The sequence below is a fragment of the Danio rerio genome, chromosome 4 (assembly GCF_052040795.2).
Source record: "Danio rerio strain M-AB ecotype USA chromosome 4, GRCz13ab, whole genome shotgun sequence".
Lineage (NCBI taxonomy): Eukaryota > Metazoa > Chordata > Actinopteri > Cypriniformes > Danionidae > Danio > Danio rerio.
Genome location: NC_141024.2, coordinates 80148129 through 80172927, shown reverse-complemented (window position 1 = coordinate 80172927; position 24799 = coordinate 80148129). Strand labels below are relative to the sequence as shown.

General features: G+C 37.4%; 1 protein-coding gene across 4 annotated transcripts; it reads right to left on the bottom strand.

The window, feature by feature from the left end:
• Window positions 1–9957: 9957 nt before the first annotated feature.
• On the bottom strand, window positions 9958–23990 carry LOC137491109 (uncharacterized). 4 transcript variants are annotated; one of them, XM_087249471.1, is made up of 4 exons: window positions 23261–23990; window positions 22525–22672; window positions 12104–12214; window positions 9958–11950 (listed from the first exon to the last, which is right to left on the bottom strand). In XM_087249471.1, exon 4 carries the CDS (start codon window positions 11781–11783, stop codon window positions 11238–11240), a length of 546 nt encoding a protein of 181 aa, XP_087105597.1. In that variant the 5' UTR covers window positions 11784–11950; window positions 12104–12214; window positions 22525–22672; window positions 23261–23990; the 3' UTR covers window positions 9958–11237. The 4 variants fall into 4 exon arrangements, with proteins under 4 accessions (XP_087105597.1, XP_087105596.1, XP_087105595.1 ...); XM_087249470.1 differs by having other exon boundaries at window positions 23844–23990; XM_087249469.1 differs by lacking the exon at window positions 12104–12214.
• Between the last annotated feature and the right edge of the window lie 809 nt (window positions 23991–24799).

Below are 24799 nucleotides of genomic sequence, written 5' to 3'. Positions count from 1 at the left end.
CAATCAATAACCCTCGGTTACTGAGAATAAAATAGTACTACGTTGTATAAAGGGTAAAAATAATATTTCCAAAAGCAGGAACATAATTTAGCAAAAGTTTTTTTTCTTTACATTTTTTTCCACTTACTGTTGCAGTCATCATGAATTATTGATACATTTCTCCCATGTTTTTATAGAAGTAAAGTTGGTTTTATATTCGCACATTCGGACTTTCCCCTTAATAACATAATTTCATAAAAAGTGTTATTTGCAAACTCTAAATAGCAAAATCATATTAGAAGAACAGGCGTAAATCTGCTGTATTAGTTACTTATTAAGTATTAGGTATAATTAAGTATTAGCTACTTAAGCTAAAGCCGTTTCCCATGGGTTGTTTCATTTGTGAAGACTTGGCATAATGTTAACTTTACATTAAGGACCACAATAAGCATTTTGTCTAGCGGTGTATTTGCTTAATGAGCACTGTGCTACGTCCAAACTAACCCCACTGTATTTTTGTATAATCAATTTCTATTCTGTTGTTAAGTGAATCAATTAATTTAAAATTAAAATGTTAACATTTTTTAATTCTTTGTGATTATTTTTGTGATTATTTTAATAATAGTTTTGCATTCTTTATGTAAAGCACTTTGAATTACCATTGTGTATAAAATGTGCTACAGTATAAAGAAACTTGCCTGGCAGTTTCATGTATTGGATAAAATGACAGAGAAAATAGACATAAGATCATGTTTCAGTGCAACTAAACCCCAAGTACAAAAAGTTCACAAATTAAGCAATTTGGCTTTAAGAATGAGTTGTTAAATTCTAATGTCACATTATCAATCACAGCAGGGTCGACCCGTGGCATAGGCAGTATAGGCAATTGCTACGGGCGCAGTACGGCCAGGGGGGCGCCAGAAATGGGAGAAGAAAAAAAAGTAACTTCCACTATACTTAAAACTAGTTGGTATGAATTCAGAAAAGAATAAGCCCACATTAATATAACTGCATAGTGCATAGCCTACTAAGTAGTAGTAGTATAATAATAATAAAACCTACTCGCCTAAGACGCCCCCTCTGAATAATTAGACTGTACCTGCTACGGTGTTCATTTTTTTTTTTTGATGGGTCAACATGCTCAATATGTCAAAACGTCCCAAACCCTCTCAAACAGTCTAGTGCGCAGGGGAGGCAAAAAAAAAAAACACAAAAAGAAAAGGAAAAACGCGACAAAGACAGAGGTAATGTTACAACAAAGATGATTATTTTACTGTATCCGTGATTGATGACGGCATTAATTAGCTAGACACATACTTGTCAACTCTCCGGTTTTCCCAGCTATCATCAAGTTTAAGTATTTCCCCGTAGTTGCCCTGTATGTTTAAACTTTCTATGAATAGTGAAAGTACTGTCAAAACAGAGCAGATCTCAAATGTGATATAAATTGCAAGAGCTGTGCAAGAGAATTGTGCTTTCGCTTTATTTTGGCTTGAAAGAATGTTAATAAAAATGTCTGCATTCACTTTTTTCCTGTTAAAGCTGTGCGTCGATCGACGCAACCCCTGAATCAGTGTATGCATGCAGTCTGACTACTGAACGTGCTCTGTATGATATACTGTTCCCAGATCCGCTTCTGTACACGCAATTTAAAGATGAGCGAAAGTTTAGCATACTTTGGGGATTTATGTGTGTTTAAACAGACACATACATTTAATAATATGTAAACATGTTTGTTCTGCTTGTATTATTTTTAAAAACACAACATTTTTTTTTCTTAAATGAGCACAAACAGTTACTAAACTAATCGAATGCTTTCATTAGCCTATAGATCTGTGCATTCTTATGCCGAGTTCAGACTGCATGATTTTCAAAGTAATCGTGTCACAGATGTTTTCACACTGCTTGACTATCTGGGCTAGTGTTTCGTCGCTGCTTTGTTTACACTGCAAGATGGATCGGCGACTGGGACATTCACATTGCATGACTTTACTATAGGAAGAATCGCTGACAACTTCGTCCAAACTACGTCTCAGCCAAAAACACGTAGTATATCTTTTGTTATTAACTACATAATGAGAAAGAAGCCTTTAATGGGGTAGAGCATGTACATGTTTGCTCACCTGGGTTTAAAGGGAATTAGCCATTTCTCCTCAACGTTGATAATAAACTAATTTCTTTCTGTATGAAACATCAAACAGACACAGTTGCTCCTGAGTCCTGTCAAACCTCCACTAGTTTTTCCTCCATTTCGTGGGTCCAAATAAACCGAAAAAGAGCGCTTTTAACTTCTCCCCCAGCCTCCCGCTGGCCTGCAGCAGGTATACACACACGCACACACAAGTGAAAGCTGCTCTCTCATTGGCTGTAGGCGATGGCTGATGTTATTTTCAGTCAAAACTCAATTCACACGGCATGATTTGAATCGCCGACAGCTCCAGATATTTAGCATGCCAAATATCTCACAGGCATCGGCGACTCATCGGCGATTCTCTCAGATCGCGTCTTTGATAGTTCATACTGTGTAATTGTCACTCACGTGCACGAGCGGCGATTTGCCTGTGATTTCAGGCATTTGTCGGCGATTTCTCAAAACCTGTCGGCGAGCCAAAATCGGGGCTAAAATCACGCAGTCTGAACTCGGCATTACAGTGACACCTCTGTTATCAAAAAACAAAATAAGAGATTGCTGCTCTTCACTAAATAACTGTAGTAATGCTAATCAATATTTAAATACAGTAAAACAGGATATAGAATACAGGATTTTATAACTTTATTTATTTTCTGTATAGGCCATTGGTTTTATTAGGCAAAATATTTTGTGTTATTGTTAATATTTTCTAATGTTTGCTATGTCTTCTTTTTAAAGCTAATTGTTGTCCCATATTTTTACATCCCAGTGTTGAGAGGTATGGCATAACATGGTTTGCTAATCAATAAATAGCAACCTCTTTGGTTGCTATTTTAAGACTGGCTGTCTTTTTTTAGTCTCTTTGTGCAAAAACGTCTTGCCCTGTTTTCAGCATTGTTTCTGTGGCTTAGTTGGTCAAAGTGCCTGTCTAGTAAACAGGAGATCCTGGGTTCGAATCCCAGCAGTGCCTAATGTACAGTTTCCAGAGTTGCTTCTTCTCAAGATTTACAAGTGTTTACGCAGCAAGCTGTTTAGCAGTGTGGTACTTAACAAAACTCAAATCCTTAAGAACGCTGCTCGTTCAAGAGGGCTTTGGACAATGTCTTTATAAAACATGGTGTGGTAATGCCTAACCAATTAGACTTTAATATTTCAAGTCCAGACATTCACACATGCAGCGCTACCGCTGTAAGTTGTTTTTTTTTCTTTTATTGATTAAACAATTAGCTCCTGTCTGACGCTGTGGCTTAGTTGGTCAAAGTGCTTCTCTAGTAAACAGAAGATTCTGGGTTTGAACCCCAGCAGTGCCTAGTCCGTAGTGCGATTGGCTTTTATAGGCCAGAGAGTACCAAAAAGTGCTTTCTGTGGAACAGTGCTGGAGCACTCAAGCTCTCCGGTGCAATCAATAGCGTCGGACTTCTAGGCTGTGAGCTGAGTCATGCAAAGGTTGTGGGTTCGAGTCCCACCAGAGTCGCAAGTTTTGCCCCTATTCTTCACTTGACTCAGGTGTGGTGAGTTTCCATCATTTTACGCATCTGTACATCCAGTTTTGCTTCTTTCCTTCATTGCTCAGTGCAGGCTTAGATACTAGGGGTACTCTACAATGAAGCTGATGACTTACAGTTTTTTCTTAGTTGTTTACACACAATTACTTGTACTACAGACACAATTTCTACAACATGTGTAACTGATGTACCAACCCCCTGAACCAATTCTGCTAAACTACAAGCACAATTCCTGCTTTACACTCAAATTGCAGGTTTACAACACACTTTTTTCAAAACACTACACACAATTTTCTGCATATTACACAATTTTCATGCAAAAAAATCTTTTGTTTTCACAAGGAACACACTGACAGTCTGTTTCTTAACAAAACTCAAATCCTTAAGAACGCTGCTCGTTGAAGAGGGCTTTGGACAATGACTTTATATCGCATGGTGGGGTAATGTGTAACCAATTGGACTTTAATATTTCAAGTCGAGACATTCACACGTGCAGCGCTACTGTTGTAAGACAGGGGCAAAACAAATTGTCCTTGTCTGTCGTTGTGGCTTAGTTGGTCAAAGTGCCTGTCTAGTAAACCGGACATCCTGGGTTTGAATCCCAGCAGTGACTTGTTTGCAGTGAGCTGTTCTTTTATGGGTCAGAGAGTACTCAGGCTTTGTGGCGCAATGGATAGCGCAGTGGACTTCTAGGCTGTGAGCTGAGTCATTAAAAGGTTGTGGGTTCGAGTCGCAAGCATTATCCATTTTCTTCACTGAGTTAGGAGTGGTGCGTTTCCATCATTATAGGCATCTGTCCATCCAGTTTTGCTTTTTTTCTTTCATTGCGCAGTGCAGGCTCAGATACTAGGGGTACTCTACAATGAAGCTGATGACTTAATTGAGATGTTTTAAATAAGGGAGATTGGAAAGCGGTGCAGGGCAGAGTGGGCTTAAAAAAGGCTCGAAGGCAACCTGTGATTTTGGGGAAAAGTGACTGCCACCTATTGTTGAGATCAAGCCTTTTGGGTTTGTCGTACAAAACCCTCTTTATGCATGTGCAAAGTAACTGAGTAGAAAGCATAGTAAATTTTGCTCCCCCCCCACTGTCTTAGATGAAACTGCGTTTTGGTTTTTTCTTTTAGTGTTAAGACTAAGTTGGCCAGAGCACCTGTCTTGGGAACAGCAGGTGCTAGGTTCAAATCCAAACTGCACCTTTCCCTCAGATTATGGGAGAGTGGCTTTCTGATCTGAAAATCTTTCAATGGCCGATAGCATATGTTTGTCCAGATTTTCCATTTTCTGCATCCTGACATGCTGGTTTTTGTGTTTTATTGTTTTTTCTTCATCAATTTTTGTTATCGGGCAAATGTCTCTTACAGTTAAACAACCTCTTTTGGTTGCCATTTTAAGACTTGCTGTCTTTTTTTTAGTTTCTTTGTGCAAAATCATCTTTCCCTTTTCAGCGTTAGCGCTGTCGCTTAGTTGGTCAAAGTGCCTGTTTAGTAAACAAGACATCCTGGGTTCATGTAGTGCCAATTGTACAGGTGCCAGAATTGCTTCTTCTTAAGAGTTACAAATGTTTACGCAGCGAGCTGTTTAGCAGTCTGTTTCTTAAAAAAACTCAAAACCTTACAGGTTTTTCCAATTGTTTACACACAATTAATTGTACTTCAGACATAATGACTACAACATGTAACATGCACCAACCTCCTGAACCAACTCTGCTAAACTACAAGCACAATTCCTGCTTTACATTCAAATTGCAGGTTTAAAACACCCTTTTTTTAAAACACTACAGACAATTCTCTGCATTTTGCACAGTTTTCATGCAGAAAATGTTTTGTTTTCACAAGGGACACACTGTCATTCACAATTCTAAAGTCAGTTGTCTTACTTTGCATACTAACTCATCACATGAGTAAACACCTGTAACACAGAATTGCAATTTAGAAATCAGAGCTCATCTGGTTCATAACTGGTTCTCGGCCAACTCATTTTTTTAGTTGTTCATCTCCCTCTCCATATTCTCCATTCCCCAAACCTATTGAGGATTTTTTTTTCTCCCTGGAGATGTAAAGTGTATGACCGAAATCCACACACACGTATACCCCTTCTCCAAGCTATAGCAGTTGATGCTTTTCGAGACTGGATTTGCCATGCAAGGTAACAAGTCAGAAATCCTCATTTAACAATTGAGTCAGAATATACCTTAAAAAGCTGAAGCATTGAAGCAGGGCTTTTGCTTCATTTGGACTCTGGACTTCTGCAAGGGTTCATCCAGGATTTGAACCCAGGAGCTCTCGCACCTTAAGCGAGAATCATATCCCTAGACCAACAAGCCACTGCAAGATCGCACCGTACATGGCAAAACTATCTGCTGACAAACCAGCATTCTCAGAAAAAGGCCTCTGTGTAAGCCACAACGCCTTTACAAAACAGCAGACAACTGTAAGGGCTCAACCAAAATTTGAACCTGGGATTTCTCACGGCATGATTGAGAATCATACTTCTAGACCAGCAAGCCACTATGCAAGGAATGATTTATGTGGTGACACTATCTGGGGTCCGTTCTTCGTACCTCGCTTAAATGATCTAGGATGATTTGGCAGATCCTGGATCTTTTCATCTCGATAACTGATCTCTCGCTAATTTGGTTCTTCAAACAAGTTCGCGAATCAGATTAGAATGTCTGGATGAACTGATCTGAGATCGCTACATGTGTTGTGAAGGACAGATCTATCGATCCTCGAAATCATGATCAGCAATGCCATGATTGGCTGACGGCACATCAGCGTATTGACATCATCTGATTAATATTCAATAGTCCATGTGAGCAAAATTACATTAAATTAGCAGTAAACGGTTTGTTAAATTTGAAACGCAATAACCTTCCACATTTGTTGTGAGCTGCAGGCTTTACACTTTCATGTGTCAAGACAAGAGTATTCATCATGTATTTTAATGCATATCAGTGTATTTAGTTCTACATTTAGAGAAGATTTTCTTTATTATAGTAGCCGGTTTTTTAATCAGTGTAAAGAAAAACTGGTTGTTTACAAAAGCATTTTAATATTGATAAGGCATCAGCAACTTTTGTGAAGCATCAAATCACTGGCATATTAACTGTCAAAACATGTTTATGACTGCATAAATGTATTATTGCTTTTAAAAAAAGTCACATATTGTGCATTTCTATTATACACAATTTGTACTAAAGTAATTTAAAAAGTTCATGTCAATACATTTTCTCTTTGCACCAGCAGGTGGCAGTCTTTGTACTTTTATTTCGAGGGTGTAGATTGCATAAGTTTTATTAATATGTATAACTTCATTTATTGTATTAGTAACTATAAACTATATATATATACATAGTTAAAAATATTTACCATTTTCCCAAGTATATATAACTACTACTGTAAGAAAATATTAGAATTCGGTACTTACTTTCTGTATTATCTTTGCTTGAACTGAGCCGATCTAATCCTATGTATATGAATTTAACCTGCTTCCGATCAGGTTTGACCTAGCAGAACTGTTGCTATGACAACAACTCTCAGATGAACTTTGAAGAACGAAACGATCCTGGATCGTGTTAAATCGTCAATATCTAAATACAGCTAACTGAGTAATCCACATACGAAGAACGGACCCCTGCTGACAAACTGGAATTCTTCGAAAGACGATTTTATGAAAGACATAATGCCTGTAAAACGCAGGACACCTGCAAGGGCTTGTCTGGGATTTAAAACCCCGGACCTCTCGCACACGAAACGAGAATCATACCCGGGGATGTCCAAACTCAGTCCTGGAGGGCCGGTGTCCTGCATAGTTTAGCTCCAACTTCCTTCAACACACTTCAACTCCATGGAGCTTTCTAGTATATTTAGAAGAGCTTGATTAGCTGGTTTAGGTGTGTTTAATTGGTGTTGAAACTAAAATATGCCGGACACCGGTCCTCGAGGACCGAGTTTGGACACCCCTGCCCTAGACCAACGAGCCACTAAAGTGTTGACATTTTACATGGCGTCAGAAGAATCAGATAGTCAGAAATTTTTCTCTAACAAATCAAGGGCACCCTAAGCGAGAATCATACCCCTAGACCACCGAGCCACTGCAAAACAGCAACTTTACATGGCGACACTATCTGCCGACAAACTGGCATTCTCAGAAAAAGGCATCTGTGTAAGCCACAACGCCCTTACAAAACAGCAGACAACTGTAGGGGCTCAACCGAAATTTGAACCTGGGATTTGTCATGGCATGAACGAGAATCATACTCCAAGACCAGCAAGCCACTTTGCAAGAAATTTTTTATGTGGTGACACTATCTGCTGACAAACTGGAAATCTTTGAAACACCTTTTTATAAAAGCCATAATTTTGAACCCAGGACCTCTCGCACCAAAAGCGTGAATCATACCCCTAGAAAAACAAGCCACTAAAATCTGAAGTTTTCACATGGCATCAGAAGCAGCAGATAGTCAGAAATCAAGTGCAGAGAATTTGTAAGATGGAGGAAGAGAGTCTGAAACAATGGTGGATAGTCTATTGGGTGAGAGAGAGCGTAGGTTTCTGCGAAAGTCAACTTGTTTTGGAGTGTGTGGTGGCTCAGGAGTCCTGTGTATGTTGAGAGACAAAAGGAAATGATCCGATGTGTGTAGTGGAGTTACTAGTGTTTGATCAGTGAAGCAATGTCGAGTGTAAATAAGATCAGTAGCAGAAGTAGGTGCTCTTTTGAGGTCAAAAGAGGCAAGCAGAGTCTGGAAGTCAGTAGCTTGAGGTTTTTCAATGTGGATGTTGAAGTCACCTAGCACCAACAAGGGAGTGTCATAAACAGAAAAAGATGAGAGAAGAACATCCAGTTCATCTAAGAAGTGACCTAATGTACCTGGTGGGCGGTAGATGACAACCACATTTATGTAGAAGGAGTGGATAATGGTGGCTGCATGGAATTCAAAGGAGCTGATCTTTGCCAGTGACTATCTTTGAGTAAATTTCCATTCTTTGGAAATCAGTAGTCCAGTTCCACCCCCTCTCCCTGTCTGACGAGGAGTGTGGGAGAAAGAGAAATTAGCAGAAAGAGTAGCATGTGTAGCAGTGTCCTCCGGAATCAACCAGGTCTCACTTAGAGCCATGAGATTATAGTCAGAATGTGTAGCTATGGAGGTAATAAAATCTGCCTTGTGAACAGCAGATTGACAATTTCAGAGGCCCACGGAGAGAGAGTTGTGAAATAGCAGATGCATGTATTGAACGAAGGTTGTGATAATTATGCCTGGAGAGTACCTCCCGTGCTTTGCGAGTGTTAGTAACAACAGGAATTAGTTAACACATAATAAAATTGTAATGAAAACAATAATAAGTGCAAAGATTAAGTAAAATAAATAAATAAAGTACTCAGGTGCTTTGTCAGTGTCTTTGCTCGGTGGAGTCGCACAGGTAGTCAATGGTCTTTACACTCGTCGGTCTCCACACGCAGTGAGACTAGCTGCTTATATACACCCCTGAGCGCTTGCTGATAGAATTCAGCTTGACATGCCTCAAGAGTTCCCACAATACAACAACAGAAACTGAGGCGAGGGGTGCAAAACCGACCGTGATCAACACACAAGCTCTTACAGTAACCAAGGAAACAGTGAGTAATCTTTCTAGCACTACACACAAACAACTGAAATCAAGTCTAAATGTACTTACACGCTGCTGGTCTCGTTGCTAAAGTGCTTCTCCTTATATGGTTGAACAAGCCATCCTACTTCCCTTACTTACATTGTCTATCCATCAATCTATTTATTCATTTTGTTTAGTAAATGTGTTATTTTTGAGGCTGACCTCAAAAAAATATAATAATTTTACTGCCAGAATTTTAGGTGCAGGCTAGGACTGTCTCTGCCATTGGCAGATAACGTTTTTTTGGCTTCATAGGACATGGACCTTCAGCATGCAGTGGGACGGTTTGCTGCTGAGTGTGACATGGCAGGGAAATAAACAGCACCTCTGAGTCAGAAACCATGGTGCTTGGCTGGTAAAAAGGTTGCCATCTCCAGTTTGGAGAGTCTTTACCCCAAATGGAGTACAAGTATCTGCGTTTTTTTTTTTTTTTTTCTTCATGAAAAATGGAATGTGAGATTAAAAAATGGATCAGTGCAGCAGTAGCAGTAATGCATTTGATGTGATTGTCTGTTGTGGTAAAGTAGTTGAGATGAAAGGCAATGTTCTTAATTTACCACTCAATCTAGGTTCCTACTCACATCTATGGTTATGACTGAAAGGACAAGATCTTGGTAACAACCGGACACATTTTGCAAAATGTTATGACCCGCTTGTTTGAGTTGCACTATAAAAGTGAGATGAGACAACAAAATAGCCTGAATGCAAATTATTTATTATAAAATGTAACTCAGAACAATCAATCAAAGCAACCAACAAATGTCTAGGCATAATAATGAAGATAAAGAACTTAGGATATAATCACAACAACACTTTAACTACATGATATAAGTAATGCAAAACAAAACCATAAAGTTAAAGAGTCAATGAGATGGCAGGTCTTGACATGAGCACTCCCGAGTAACCACAGCGTCCAGGGGTAGCTAGCACAACAACTTTTATATACCCATTGATGAGTAATGCAGACATCCAATCAGGATTTACCACATATTCCAATCTGGAGTCTTGGGATTATCACTGTGTATTAATATTGTAAAACTAAATACTTGTCGCTCTGCCAAAATCATCAAATATTCATCAAGTTTGTATTCTACTCAAAACAGTAAATGTAGTAAACTAGAAAGAATTTTGAATCTAAAAGTAAAGAAACTTTACTAATAAATAGATTATTTGTTTCTCATTCAGGGAGTCAGACAAAGAACATCATCGAAAACAACACTAGCTACATAAATACACTGAAGAGTAGAGTACAGATGTATCCACACCTGTACAATCACTTGCAAAAAGATTTTAAGCAGCAGAGATGCTGTTTGCCAGATGTTTATGAAACTGCTCTTTTCTCAGTTGCCATCATTGTGTTTACAGTAAACGCGAGGAGCGCAACACATTTCTACAAAATTTTCACAGAGGCACAACAAACACACAGACGCAGGGGAGAAAGACAGTGACTGTTTACATGGACATCAGTAACTGACTGTTTAATGACAGTGGAATGTTTGATACCGCACATTGTATAAGAGAAAAAAAACTGCATTTCTTGGTAACTGAGATGCACTCAGTATGTCAGAAAGCCATGTGCTCGTGTAGACTATCCTGTCAAAAAACGCGTTTACATGTTTACACTCAGAGAGCAGCATTTACAGCAGATCCTTCAGTCCATAATATTGTAGTGATATTAAAGTACTGACTTTAAACAATTCCTCATCTCCCACTTGTTTTGGCAACCCAACTAGTCGTCTCTCTGCCGTCTGAACACTTTCAGGTAAAACAGTCTTTAAAGCTATCATACATATTAATGAAGTTGCCCCGAATACACAATAGAGCGCACTGATTGTTTTGAACAAAGTCTTTCTCATGAATGAATGCAGTACACTCAGAGACAACATGAAATACTCCCAGGTACAGACAGACGGTCTACATGCTGGAATACACGCAAGGAAGTGTATGGGTAGAAAAGTCCAGTATGACTGCGGCTTAAGTGCATGTGAATGGTTTCTTTCCAGTGTGGATCCTCATGTGTTGATTAAGGTATGATGAGCGGCTGAAACTCTTCCCACACTGAGTGCATGTGAATGGTTTCTCTCCAGTGTGGATCCTCATGTGGTGATTAAGGTGTGATGATTGGCTGAAACTCTTCCCACACTGAGTGCATGTGAATGGTTTTTCTCCAGTGTGGATCCTCATGTGTTTATAAAGGGATGATGAGCAGCTGAAACTCTTCCCACACTGAGTGCATGTGAATGGTTTCTCTCCAGTGTGGACCCTCATGTGGTAATTAAAGTGTGATGAGCTGCTGAAACTCTTCCAACACTGAGTGCATGTGAATGGTTTCTCTCCAGAGTGGATCCTCATGTGTAGATTACGGGACCACGATAAGCTGAAACTCTTCCCACACTGGGTGCATGTGAATGGTTTCTCTCCAGAGTGGATCCTCATGTGTAGATTACGGGACCACAATAAGCTGAAACTCTTCCCACACTGGGTGCATGTGAATGGTTTCTCTCCAGTGTGGATCATCATGTGAATCTTAAGAATGTCTTTTCTTCCAAAACTCTTTCCACACTGAGTGCAGGTGAAACGATTCTTGTCTCTCCTTTTCAAAATACCATCAGTCTGTAAAAAAGTTTTTTCCTCAATTTTGACATGATGTTCCTCCTCTATACTCCTCTCGTTCTCTTCAATTATTTCTAAAATAATAAAAAAATAAAACATTAGTTTTCATTAAGTCTTAAAGGGCACCAAGGTTACCCCTTTTTTCAGATTTAATATAAGTCTTTTGCGTCTCTAGAATTTGTATATAAAGTTTCAGATCAAAATACCCATCAGATTTTTCATTATACCTTTTACAAGATGCTGTTTTATACTGATTTCCAGCAGGGGGTGGTTTTGTCGTACTGTGCCTTTAAGCCAAGTTCTGCCCGCCCACTGTTTCTACATGCCTCCTCCCTCAGCTGCGTCAGACAACAGACAGACTTAAAGGAAGAAGGTCTCACATAGCATTTGTGAGATACTACAGTAAGAACTAATCTTTACTAATCAGTATAGTGAAGTTGCCTTGATGAGTCACACACAATATCGTTACAAAAAGTTAACGCGTGCACACACACACACACACACACACACACACACACACACACACACACACACACACAGATACACACGCAGGCAGACAGACAGAGCGCACTTAGCTTAGTTAAGGCTAACCTCAAGTACTGTGTGGATATCTGTTAAGCTAATGTACAAAGTAAACCTGATTTAACTTCCACAAACCGGGATTGAAGCGTCTTCTTTTATAATTGTTCTGACACGCGGCTGTGCTGATGAAGTAAAGCTGAAGTAAAACGCTGTAATTAATTACACACATACTCTGTTTTAAAACACTTTAAACATGTGAAACTTACTCTTAATCACATTTGATGATGATTGCTGATCCTAGCGAACAGAACAGACCTTTTATTCCCGGTTGCTCTGCGTATGTCTGCCTGGTCTTGTTGACATATACACGCGACTACCGGAACATGTTAATGCGCGCAGCTGTCAATCAATTCGGTGGGCGGGGGGATCGCACACCTACGTAATGGTGCGATCGATTTGAAAACAGCTCTAATTGGCCGACCCTTTTTTTGTAGTTAAATTGAAAAAAAAGGACTGGGTGTGTTCATATCACCCCAGTATGACGGTCGATACACTATTCCAACACACAGATCTGTCCAAACAGCTTGAAAAGTTGATTTTTTACCATAGGTGCCCTTTAAGTCATCCTTATTTATCTAGTGCTTTTACAATGTAAATTGTGTCAAAGCCACTTAACATAGAAGTTAAAGTAAATTTAAACTGTGTCAATCCAGTTTTCAGAGTTTCTTAAATAATTGATCATAAAAGTCATTTTGGTCATATTGATCAGACACAGATTTAAAAGCTGTAAATGGCCTATTTTTATTCCTATATATTCACAATTACAACAAAATGTTTTTCTAAAATGTGTAAAGCAGACAGGGAATACTTGTATATTCTGTGCCTGACTGGTAAACACACCAGAAAAAAAAGTTATTGCGTAACAGCTGAACAAACAGCTGAATTTTTGTCTTGCAAACATGAGACATGCCTGTCAGCATCTGCATAAAGCAGGGGTTCTCAACCTTTTGCAAGCTGGCCCCCCCCCAAAGCAGGTTTATTGCAGCTAGGGCCCCAGTGACTCAGAGAGGGTACAAGGACCTTAAATTTTTGAGACTTGCTTAGCTTCTCGAAGAGAAATCAAACAAATGAGCGCTTTCTAAAGTCTATGAGCACAGCACACACAAATAAACTAAATTGACATACTGCAGTTATATTTCGAAATGTGTTTTTTTTTTTATATTTATAACATTTGAATACAGTTCAGCAACATACATCACACAACCTGACGACAAAGGGAGCTGACAATTGACCATCACTAAATTTACCATCACCTCAAGATTGAAAATTTTACACTGATTTCATACAGGGTTCATACAGACACAGCCTAATGAAAATCAAAGACTTTTAGGCACTTTTTCCAGCATCTACTTTTATTTTCGAAACTGACATGCAATGTATTGACCACCTGAAATGTATTCTCAGCAACCCATAAAAACATTGCATAGGAACTATTAGCAAATTATTGTTATAATTAAATAAATTATGTAGCCTTCCCAGTATAAAATAACAGTAGCAGACCTAACTTTATAGCTACAGCTCGGCAGAGTCAGCACAGGTATAAAAACAGATGGTTTTATTCCTGATGAGAATATTTATTGTTGTCAGACTTCACTCTCACATAAATACACCTAAATAAATCAATCAAAACTCATAGCTAATCAGGATAGCCTGTGCGTGTAGGGGGAGAGTCAGAGGAGGGGAAGGTCCGTAAAAATTAGCATAAAAAAGGGAGTGTCAGTTTTGGGCACGTGCTGATTTTCACAGAGGCAAAACAAACACACAGACGCAGAGGAGAAAGTCAGTGACTGTGTTTACATGGACATCAGTAATCGAATTATTTGCCAAATTATTAAATGGTAGATTTTAATTGCAGTTTGGCTCTTTCATTCAGGAATTTCATTCGTGCCCGGTGACAAACGAGATATTTGATTCGAGGAATTGCTGGAAGCGTGTATCTTTCATGCAATGTTTGTTGCAAAAAAAAAAAATCCTTCACATTTCTCTGTAACTTAGATGCACTTGGTAGGTAGTGTCAGAAAGCCATGTATGTTATTCCTGTCACAAAATGTGGGTGTAAGTTTAATTGTGGTGCTAACATGTTTACACTCGGAGAGCAGCATTATTTATCGTACGGTAAACTTTATTAACTTAGAAACCATTTGACTAAGGTCTGTCTTTAAACACTGAAAGAGTACTGCTGACGAACTAACATTGCCTCTGAATAAACAAACAAAAATCACTGGTCGCTCACTTAACACATACTGGAGCTCTGTCTTTTATTTAAGGAGACGAGCAGCAAATCTGGATTTCACCATTTTCAGATGAGAAAAGCTCTCGGGTAAAAAATGTTCCTTAGACACACGTTTCTGTCACGCGTCGCGTGCAGCATAATCCACACGTGAGTCCAGCTACGCTATCATAGAGGGAAAATAAAAACAAAACCTTCACTGCAGCAAAGTATAAAACGCAACAATGACGACCCGAATCTCCAAATATTTCTTGTTCTCCCACTTGGCAACACAACGTGGCGTCTCTTTGCCGTCTGAACACTGTACAGGTACAAACAGTCTTCGAAGATATCATGCACATTAATTAGGTTGCACCGCATACACAATAGAGCGCATTGATTGGTTTCAACCAAGTCTTACTCATGAATGAATGCAGCACACTCAGAGACGTCATAAGGTACTTCCAGGTAGATGTTCAGTCTGCACGCTGGAATACATGCTAAGATCTCATGGCCGTGACGGAGCTTAAAAATTCATTTTAAACCGGAAGTACGAATTTGCTCAAAATAACGCAAAAACAACCAATTTACACTTTTTAGTGAAATATAGGTGTCCTAATAGTGTTTTTAGCAGTGTGGGACACATATACGACTGTCAACAACTCAAAAAATGTGTTTTGTTGTTTTGTGACCCTTTAATGTCAGAAGTAGAGTATGGTGGTATTGTTATTTTGGACCATTGTCCAGTCTCAATAAAATATAAATATGTTTTCCAGGCAATGTAATCCCCCAATGTACATGGCGGTTTAACTCAAGACGATTGGCAGATGACGATTTTGTAAAATTTATTGATGCTCAAATAGATTTCTACTTTGAGACAAACGAATCCCCAGAGATAAGTTAAAGCATCCTATGGGATACTCTGAAAGCATATAAGAGGACAGATTATTTCAGATCAACGTAGTGCAAATAAAACAATGTCAAAACGGCTTACAGAGATTATGAATAAAATACAATGGATCAGCTACACTCAACATCACCTTCTGAATAGCTCCATAAAAAAAAGACTTCTTCTGCAAGTGGAATATGACTCCTTGACAAGGGAAAAGGCGTTATGAACGAGCTGGCAGGTTATTGTGTTACCAACTGAAATGATCCTCAGCAGTTGGTTTTATATTTGCAGATCTGAGGTAAACAAAATTGAAATTAATGAGGGTTTTTTCTTTAATTATTTGGAATTACCATCTGTGATTCAGATCAGTTGGCATCAGAAGGAAAATAACACCTTCTGAAATTGAAAATGCAATCCAAAAAATGAACACCAGAAAATTGAAAACTCAATCTGGCCCTGGTGGCTTCCCAGCTGAGTTTTATAAGAAGTTTACTGTCACGCTTACACCCCTGTTGTGCAAGGTATTTGCTGAAGCTCTTGTCTCGGAATCACTCATCCTCTTTATGACATCGGCTGCTATAACAGTACTTCTTAAAAGGTAAAATGATTTATTTAAATGTGAATCTTATCGTCCGATCAACTTAATCTGCTGTGATTATAAGATCCTGGGGTGTTTCTAGAAAACCTAGTAAGAGCTTGTTTGTCAAGCCAAGGTGTGTCTGATTGGTGTCGGAACTAAACTTTGCAGGACACCGGACCTCCATGACTGAGTTTGGACATGCCTGCTCTAGGGGAACGAGACAGGGCTACCCTCTGTCCCCTCTGCTTTTTGCCATTGCCCTTTAACCTCTTGCAATCGTAAAGAACTCAGATAGCTTGCAAAGAGTTTTCAGAGAGGGACAAGAACATAAGTTCCTGCTATATGCTGATGATCTTCTTTTTATGTCAAATCCAGATACATGTATTTCAAAAGCTCTTACAATAATTTCAGAACTGGCAAATGTTTCTGGATACATAGTCAATCTAGCCAAGTGTCTCCTTTTCCCTATCAATGATAGAGCACAGCAAATGTCCTTCCAATCCTTTCCATTTTCAGCAAGTCCTGATAAATTTGTATATCTGGGTGTAAGTGTGACACGCAAATATAAGGATCTGTTCAATAATAATTTTAAAACAACCTTAGACAAAGCCAAACGAGGCATGGCATGGTGGTCAATCCTCACTTTATCTTTGGATGGGAAGATCAATTCCATTAAAGTGGCAATACTACCAAAATTTCTGTTTCTATTTTTAGACTGCCTGTTTTTTATTGTCAAGTCATTTTTTAAGAAGTTGATTTACATATTTTCTGGACTATAAGATTAAATTTTTTCCCTAGGTTTTGACCATGAGGCTTATATAAAGAAGCAGCTATTCTGTGGATTTTTCTTCCACCGCTAGGGACGCTCTGATCGGAATTACTGGTAGAATAAAAAATAAGAGACGAAAAATCTATGCAAAGAAAAATAGACTGCGCTACTTTTTCTTTAGCAGATAGAACACACATGACAAATTACTAACTGAAAATTATATTCAAATCCTTGCCCCTTCATCATGGAAACCACACAAAGAAGTTCATATGATGCAAGTTAAGTTGAAGGCCATCGGGCTTGCTACCCAGGAAGGAAACTGCGCTGCTGCACGCAAGCTTAGCGTCAACGAATCTATGGTGAGGCGTTGGAGGCGGCAGCGGGAAGAGCTCATGCAATGCCAAAAGTCAAGAAAAGCTTTCAGAAGACATAAAAGCAGTTGGCCTGAACTTGAAAATGTCCTGGAAGACTTGGTGAACACACAGAGAGCATATGGCCGAGGTGTATCCATTGTACAGATCAGACTGAAAGCCAAAACAATCGGCTTCAAAATGAACATTGAAGGTTTCAAAGCAGGGCCGTCATGGTGTTTCAGATTTATGAGACGTAAAAACCTGTCCAATAGAGCACGGACCACTCTGTTAGCAACTCCCTCCTGACTATCAGGAAAAAGTTGAAAACTTCCATAAATTCGTTGAAACAAAGATACAAGAGAACTTCCGGACCAGACAACATCAATAATATGGATGAAATACCTTTGATGTTTGATCTGCCTCTGACCAGGACTGTTACCAAGACAGGTGCATCATCCGTGTTGTTGAAAACAACTGGCCATGAGAGAACGCACTTTACCTGCGTTCTGACATGCACGGCATCCGGACAAAAAATTCCACCAATGTTGATTTTTAAGCACATAACTACGCCCCAAAGAACAACTCCCGAAAGGTATAGTGGTCAAAGTTAACGTCAAAGGTTGGATGGTGGAAGGCCTAATGAAGGAATGGTTAACGAAGTGCTACGGTAAGCCGATTTTTTCACCAGAAAAAAACGCTGCTTGTTTTGGATAGCATGAGGGCCCACATCACAGATTCTGTGAAAGCAGCAATCAAGAAAACAAACTCCATTACAGCTGTGATTCCTGGAGGTACAACAACGTATTTACAGCCACTTGACATCAGTGTGAATTGGGCATTTAAAAGGTGCACTCCGGGTTGAGTGGAAGACTTGGATGACAAGTGGTAAAAAGTCTTTCACAAAAACTGGCCGCATGCTAAAAACATCCTTTTCTGATGTCTGTCAGTGGATCCAAACAGCGTGGAGTGCTGTCAAAGAATCCACCATTACCATTGGGATCCGAAAGGCTGGACTGCTACGCGAAGAGAGCGGTGCACTTTCAGAGCTAAATTTACTAGAGGATGAAAGCAACACAGAGATCGAGACTGATGGAGACAAATGTGACGAAGCGCTTCTGAGGCTGTTCAACTCCGACACTGAAGAAGATGAATTCATGGGTTTCAGCAAAGATGATTAAAGTGACTTGTGGTTTCAAACACAAGAGAAATAAAGGTGAATAAATACCGTTTTTTTATGTTCTGTTTTTATCAGCAAAGTTGCTGCCGTGTTAAAAGGCAATGTTCAGAAAGAATCTGTTCAGGTACATACATACATGTACAGTTTCAGTACAAAATCGTTCTGTACATGCAGTAAATTTAAAATTTTTCAACATAGATATCTGCGGCTTATAGCCCGGTGCGGTTTGTATAACTTTTTTCTTTTTTTTTTAAATAGCGCGCATGTGGCTTATATACAGGTGCGCTCTATAGTCCAGAAAATATGGTAATTGTATTTTTACATTTCTCTAGGATAAGAAAATTCCTTGCATAAGAAAGGAACTCTTGGAAAAAAGAAGGAAGAGAGTGGATTGCCAATGCCAAATTTCTGCTCCAATTTTGTTAAATCCATTGTTCCCCCCCTCTCTTATAGATTCAGCGTTCCAATGATGGTCTAGGAAGGGAGTTAACTGTGATAAGAACCTGTTAAAAGATGCCATATTTTTCTCATTTCAACAGTTAAGAACAGACATTGAGATTCCACACTGTAATTTTTTAGGTACCTTCAGGTCTTTTGGTTTCGTTAAAAAAACTTCTCTCCTTCACCAAAAGCATGCTGTATAGATGAATTGGTAAACATGAACCCATATCAAAAAGGTGTAATGTCCATGTTATATGAAGTGATCCAAAGAACTGCCTCTACTTCCCTAAATCGTATAAAGCAAAACTGGGAAGACCAACTGGGACTAGAAATATCAGATACAGCCTGGCAATATGCCATAGAACTGGTACACTCATCTTCTGTATGTATTAGACATGGTCTTCTTCAGTTTAAGGTGCTTCATAGGCTTCACCTATCTAGGAGCAAGCTGGCAAAAATGTATTCAGGGTCAGATTCATCTTGTCCCAGATGTGGTTTGGAGCCAGTAGTTCAAAGTCATATGTTCCGGGGATGCCCTAGATTACATCATTTTTTACCAATATTTTTAGATAATTTTCATCTAAATGTAATAAAGATATGGATCCTAATCCTTTGATCTCAATTTTTGGTACAGTGGCAGAAGAAATGTACCTGTCAGCTAATCACGTCGAAATCATTGCCTTTTCTTCTTTACTGACCAGACACCTGATTCTTCTCAGGTGGAAAAAGACGAACCTGCCATCCCACAATCATTGGATATTAGAAGTGTTATCACATCTTTAACTCGAGCACCTTAAGTACACCATCCGAGGCTCTACAAAAAAAGTTTTATGAGGTTTGGCAGCCTTTCCTATCCTACACTGAACGCTCAGGGGTTATTATATCCTAAGTGAGAGTTGATCCCTAATTTCCTGATTTGTTTTTACCTATTTTTATTTTTCTCTTTTTCCCTTTTTCTTTATGGGGTATGAGTATGTCTGTAGGTATGTACCATGTTAATTTGTTCTTTAATTTGTTTGTTGTGGAAAAATCAAAGACTTTTGAAAAATCAATAAAAATATTTGAATAATAAGAATGTAAGCAGTACTAAATAGTTTTTTGAACAAGTAATAATCCCATTAATCTAGTTATAGTACATGTTCCTGTTGAAGATCTGTGAATTTAAACTATTTATTCATTAAAGAAGGACAAGCCATTCTCATACGTGACTTTGTTCTTTGAGTGACTGAAATGTAGGCAATAGCTATGTTTCCATCCAAAAATGCAAATTAAATTTATTTGCAAAACTGGAATATCACAAAAAATATTCAAATAAATTAGCGTTTCCATCCAATGAATCAAAGAAAACAAAATCGTCACTTCCTGATTAACTAGCATGAAATATCAACAGTAAAAACAGAATTTACTGCAGTAGGAGAAGCTATATGAATCTTTTCTTTATTTAATAAAAGACTTTCACATCAGAGGATAATGCCGACACACAATGAACATGTGGTGGCGTTTGAAGCAATGAGATGTGGAGAACAGACGCTCTTGACTCGCTCCAGACACTCTGGAGGTCATTAATAATATAATAACATTAATACTTAAACGGTTGAGGTGTTTTAGAATGACCAAAACAGCATTTCTCATATTTTTTAAATGTCTGGGTAAACAGACACTTTTTCCTCTTTGAACACAAAACATTTTCTTTTGAGAAACTTTTTAAATAATTTGGAGCAGTAAACATGTATGGCTAAATCATACAAATAAATCCTTGACTTCTGCTGTCTTCTTTTGTTTCAAAAACACAGATTTCTTTACAGTTTAAAACAGCATCTTTGGATATATTTTCTGCTGGAGATACTGTTGTCCTTAAAACAAAATGTAAAAAAAAAAAAAAAACTTACATATACAGATGAACGGTACAGCAGAAAATATTGGCGGTTTTAAAACCTTGACTTTTTTCAAACTGCGTTATACCTTGAAAACAGTTATTGTCCTACACCTCAGCAGCACAACACTGTTTTTAAGATCTAAAAATGTATTCTTTAAAAAAAAAGTCTCAAGCAAAAAGATTCCAATTTCAATGTCTGCTGGTACTTGAAGAATATGGTCAATATTCTGATGAACTTTACACTCAAATGTTTGCATATCATCAGCATGCTGTAATCCATTTCTTAAGCAACAAAAGTCATTTTAGACTAGTTTGTTGGCCAGTTGTAGTCAGTACAATGCTAAACGTTATTGTTCCACTATGATTTTATTGTTTTGTCTCACGTCGTCCCGCAACAACAACATATAGTTTAGAATACAATATTTTATAATAATTAATTAATTCAGTGTCCATTTCATTCAGCATATTTCAAATTAGGGGCATCCACATTTTCTGACATACTTTAAATCAGGGTTTCTACAGGTGTCACCAAGTTACATTTAAGACTTAAGACATTTTTTAAGACCATTATGAATGAAATTTTAGATTAAGGAATTTTTCAAATGCCCCAGATGAAAAAGATTTTTATTTGTCCTATCAAAAAATATAATATAAAATATTTAATAATACAATAATAAATCAATAATAATAATAATAATAATAACAATAAAATATTTTACATATTTCTTAGCAAAAGATCTTAAATATTGTGTAAAAACAAGAGAGCTCTACTTGGATCCACACTTTTTTTTCCAAAATAAACTTTCTTTAAAATAAAAAACAAATTCACAAATGTTTTACTAACTATACTAAACTATAATAAACTAAATCTATGCACGACAATCTGTCCAGGTCGATGTCCTCAGCAGAAAAAACATAGAGCACGTTTAAACAAATGAAGCACGAAAATAATTAAAGCATTATGATAAATAGAGTTAAAATGACCTTTTTGAATGAAAGGTTAAAGGTTTTATTGAGATGGATTGTTGGTGATTGTATGGGTTTCGGCCAGATTAGGTAGCAAAACATGAAAAAAGGAAAATGAAGACTTGTTTTAAAAAGATTTAAGACCTACAACACAATCTTTCAGTAAATTTAAGACTTTTTAAGGCCGAAACCTTTAGGTTTTTGAATTTAAGTCATTTTAAGACCCTGCGGCTATTAAATAGGGAATAGCCCTGATAATTAGTTATTATAATAATGATGATGTAATTGTAGATACTGTCTGTGAGAACTAGTAACAACTACTACAAACAAGTTTAAACCCATAAAGAAGTTGATGAAAAAAGGGAATTGTGATCAACGTGACATATGCAAATGGAAAGTACTAAGCCAACACCATCACTGTAAAAGCAGATGATCTCTTCTATGGGAATACTGTAGGTCAAATATTGTCAGCTCAGTTAAACTTTTTTAATTTATTGTTTTTATTTGTTTTATATAGTGCCAGTGCTCAAGGACGCTTTACAAACAGTAGGAGAACAAGAAAAGCAATAACCTTAAGAAGGTTGAGAAAATGGGAGACTAATAATACATAAAATAATGACAAAAGACACAAGAACAAGTAACAAATGAAACTCATTCCTTTTTTTCAATGAGTGCTTATGTGAATTTAGGAGAACTAGGCAGCACACTCAGGACTGCAAGATGGATTTAATTTAGTAGTATTATTAAAATATATCTGAATGAGGATCAAATGACTTAGTTGGTGTTTGATAATGAAAACCAACCTGTTTGTTCTTGTAGATCTTCCTGTTTGACTGTGAATGTTTCTTCAATCTTCACATCTTCACTCTCCTCTTTATTAAACGCCATCTTTATAACAGTGTGGAGATCAGTCGCTTCAGCAGGAGTTTTTCTGTGTTTAGACACTTTATCCTGTTTAAAATGAACAACACAATAAAAAAATGTCCTGTTTAAAAAAAAAATAAAACAATGAACAGAAACAAAATAACTTCTCTTCAACACTTGCTTCAACAGTTTCCTTATATGACAGTCATTAACAATCAGAAATCAGGTAAGTCTGAGCAAGAAACAATAGACACAAATGAGCCGATTAAGACTAGTACTCCATTTCTTATATATAGTGATGTATTCTTCGAATAGAATGTCATTATGCTATTTAATGAATTAAACCTTCACTAAAACACTTATTACATATTTTACTGTTGCTTTATTCAAACTTTAACAAATGTTGTTAATTATTGTCTTTGTTTTATTTATTTTATTGTCTGCTTACAGCAACGCTGTAGAACTTATTTTGCACAAGACAAGAATTTCCTCTTGGAAACAAATAAAGTTTATCCTATTTTATTCAAACAATAGACCTTACTGTGAGTAAAATAATACTTCGTTGTATAAAGGGTTAAAATAATATTGTCAACAGCAGGTACATCTAGCATTAAACGAACAACCTGAAATTTTAATCAGTCGGTTTACATCTGTGTAAAAGCTTTAAAAACAAACCTTTCTCCAGTTGAATCACAGTGTGGGAGCGGCGCAGCATTATGACATCACACCACCATGCCACAATAAAAGTCTTTTTTTCCCCCCATTTATTCTTTATCATGACTTATTGATACATTTCTCCCTCGTTTTCCACTTTATACTTTATCTGCTTTCTGTTTTGTACTTGTAAGACCATCATTTATGTTAATTGAATAAACCCATTTACCCCCACTAGATCTTTGCCTTCGGGTAGGTTGGTAAGAGGTTGCATTTTCTTTAAACGATTGCATTTCTTCATCCATAGCTTTAACCCATTTACTTGCATTCACTGATGTTACCACCTCTTTGTATGTTTGAATGGGGAAACATCAAATTCTCCAAAATTGCCTGCCAGGTTCCAACCTATATATGTAATAGGTTGAAACTTATTTATAACCAAATAAACAAACAATAAAACAAAACAGTTGTAAAGAAGCTTTTTAAAATGACTGAAGAACTTAAGACAGCGTTGAACAGTGCATCCACGCATGTTTAGATTTTACAATTTATAATGTTAGCATTCAGATATTATTTGAGTGTAAATTCAGAATGTGCAACTTACCTTTTCAGTCTTCAATGAAGAAGTGGGATGAGAAAAGGCATCAGTGGGTTTTTCTTTGTATGTTGTTGTTAGTAATAATCCCAATGTAGGAATCTACAATCGTAGTTTGTCCTCCAAAGTTGTTTTCTTATAGCAAAATAAGCCAATGAAGATTCTTTTAGGAACCCAGAATATATAGATGCAACCCTGCTGAGATACTGGATCTGGAATGTGATTGGATAAGACTCAATTGGCCCCCATTAATGCTGGTATAAAGATGCAAATGAGCAATGGGGAGCAGTGAAGACTCAAGACACATACAGTGGGGGATGGGAAGATCAGCAGCTTTACAAACCAGTTTTACAGAGAAATAATGATGTATTGGGAAAATAAGTTGACTTTAGCCATCTTTATTTGTTTTGCTGCTGTTGTTTTATAGTACTATTGATGAAAGCTTTTTTTTATTTTGGCTGCTGCATTTTGTAGTTAATGTTGATACACTTATGATATGTAACACATTTCAATTAATTTTTTCCCAAGCCTGGTTAAAAGGTAGTGCAAGAGTTGTGTTTTTTTTTGCAGAAGCTTCTCAGTCTCTTGGCTGAAGTCTTTGTTTAAAGATGCAAATGAGCATTGAAAACTCAATTCATACCGATTTCTCAATACACACAACTACATTCACTTATATAATAGTGATAGAAGATGTATACTATTAAACTGTGATATATTATCATTCGTTGAAAGAAACAATTTCTAAACTTCACAGTGAAGTTTTATTCATGTTAGGTTCAGTCAATATATTGACATGAGCTAACTATTAGCAATGTTTTAGTTATTTATTTATCACTGAACTTGTTCTTTATTTGAGTTTAGAGTCCTTTATTTCTCTTAAAGCACATGCAGCTCATTACTGACTTTTGTAATAGTCAACACACTCTTAACAGATCAATTATTTACTTACAAAAATGTCTATAGAT

Excerpts from the sequence above, each read along its gene's own strand:
- LOC137491109 (XM_087249469.1), bottom strand. The coding sequence starts at position 22,609 with ATGGCGTTTAATAAAGAGGAGAGTGAAGATGTGAAGATTGAAGAAACA. Across the intron at positions 11,951-22,524 it reads AGATCTACAAGAACAAACAG|AAATAATTGAAGAGAACGAG; the intron begins GTTGGTTTTCAT and ends TTATTATTTTAG.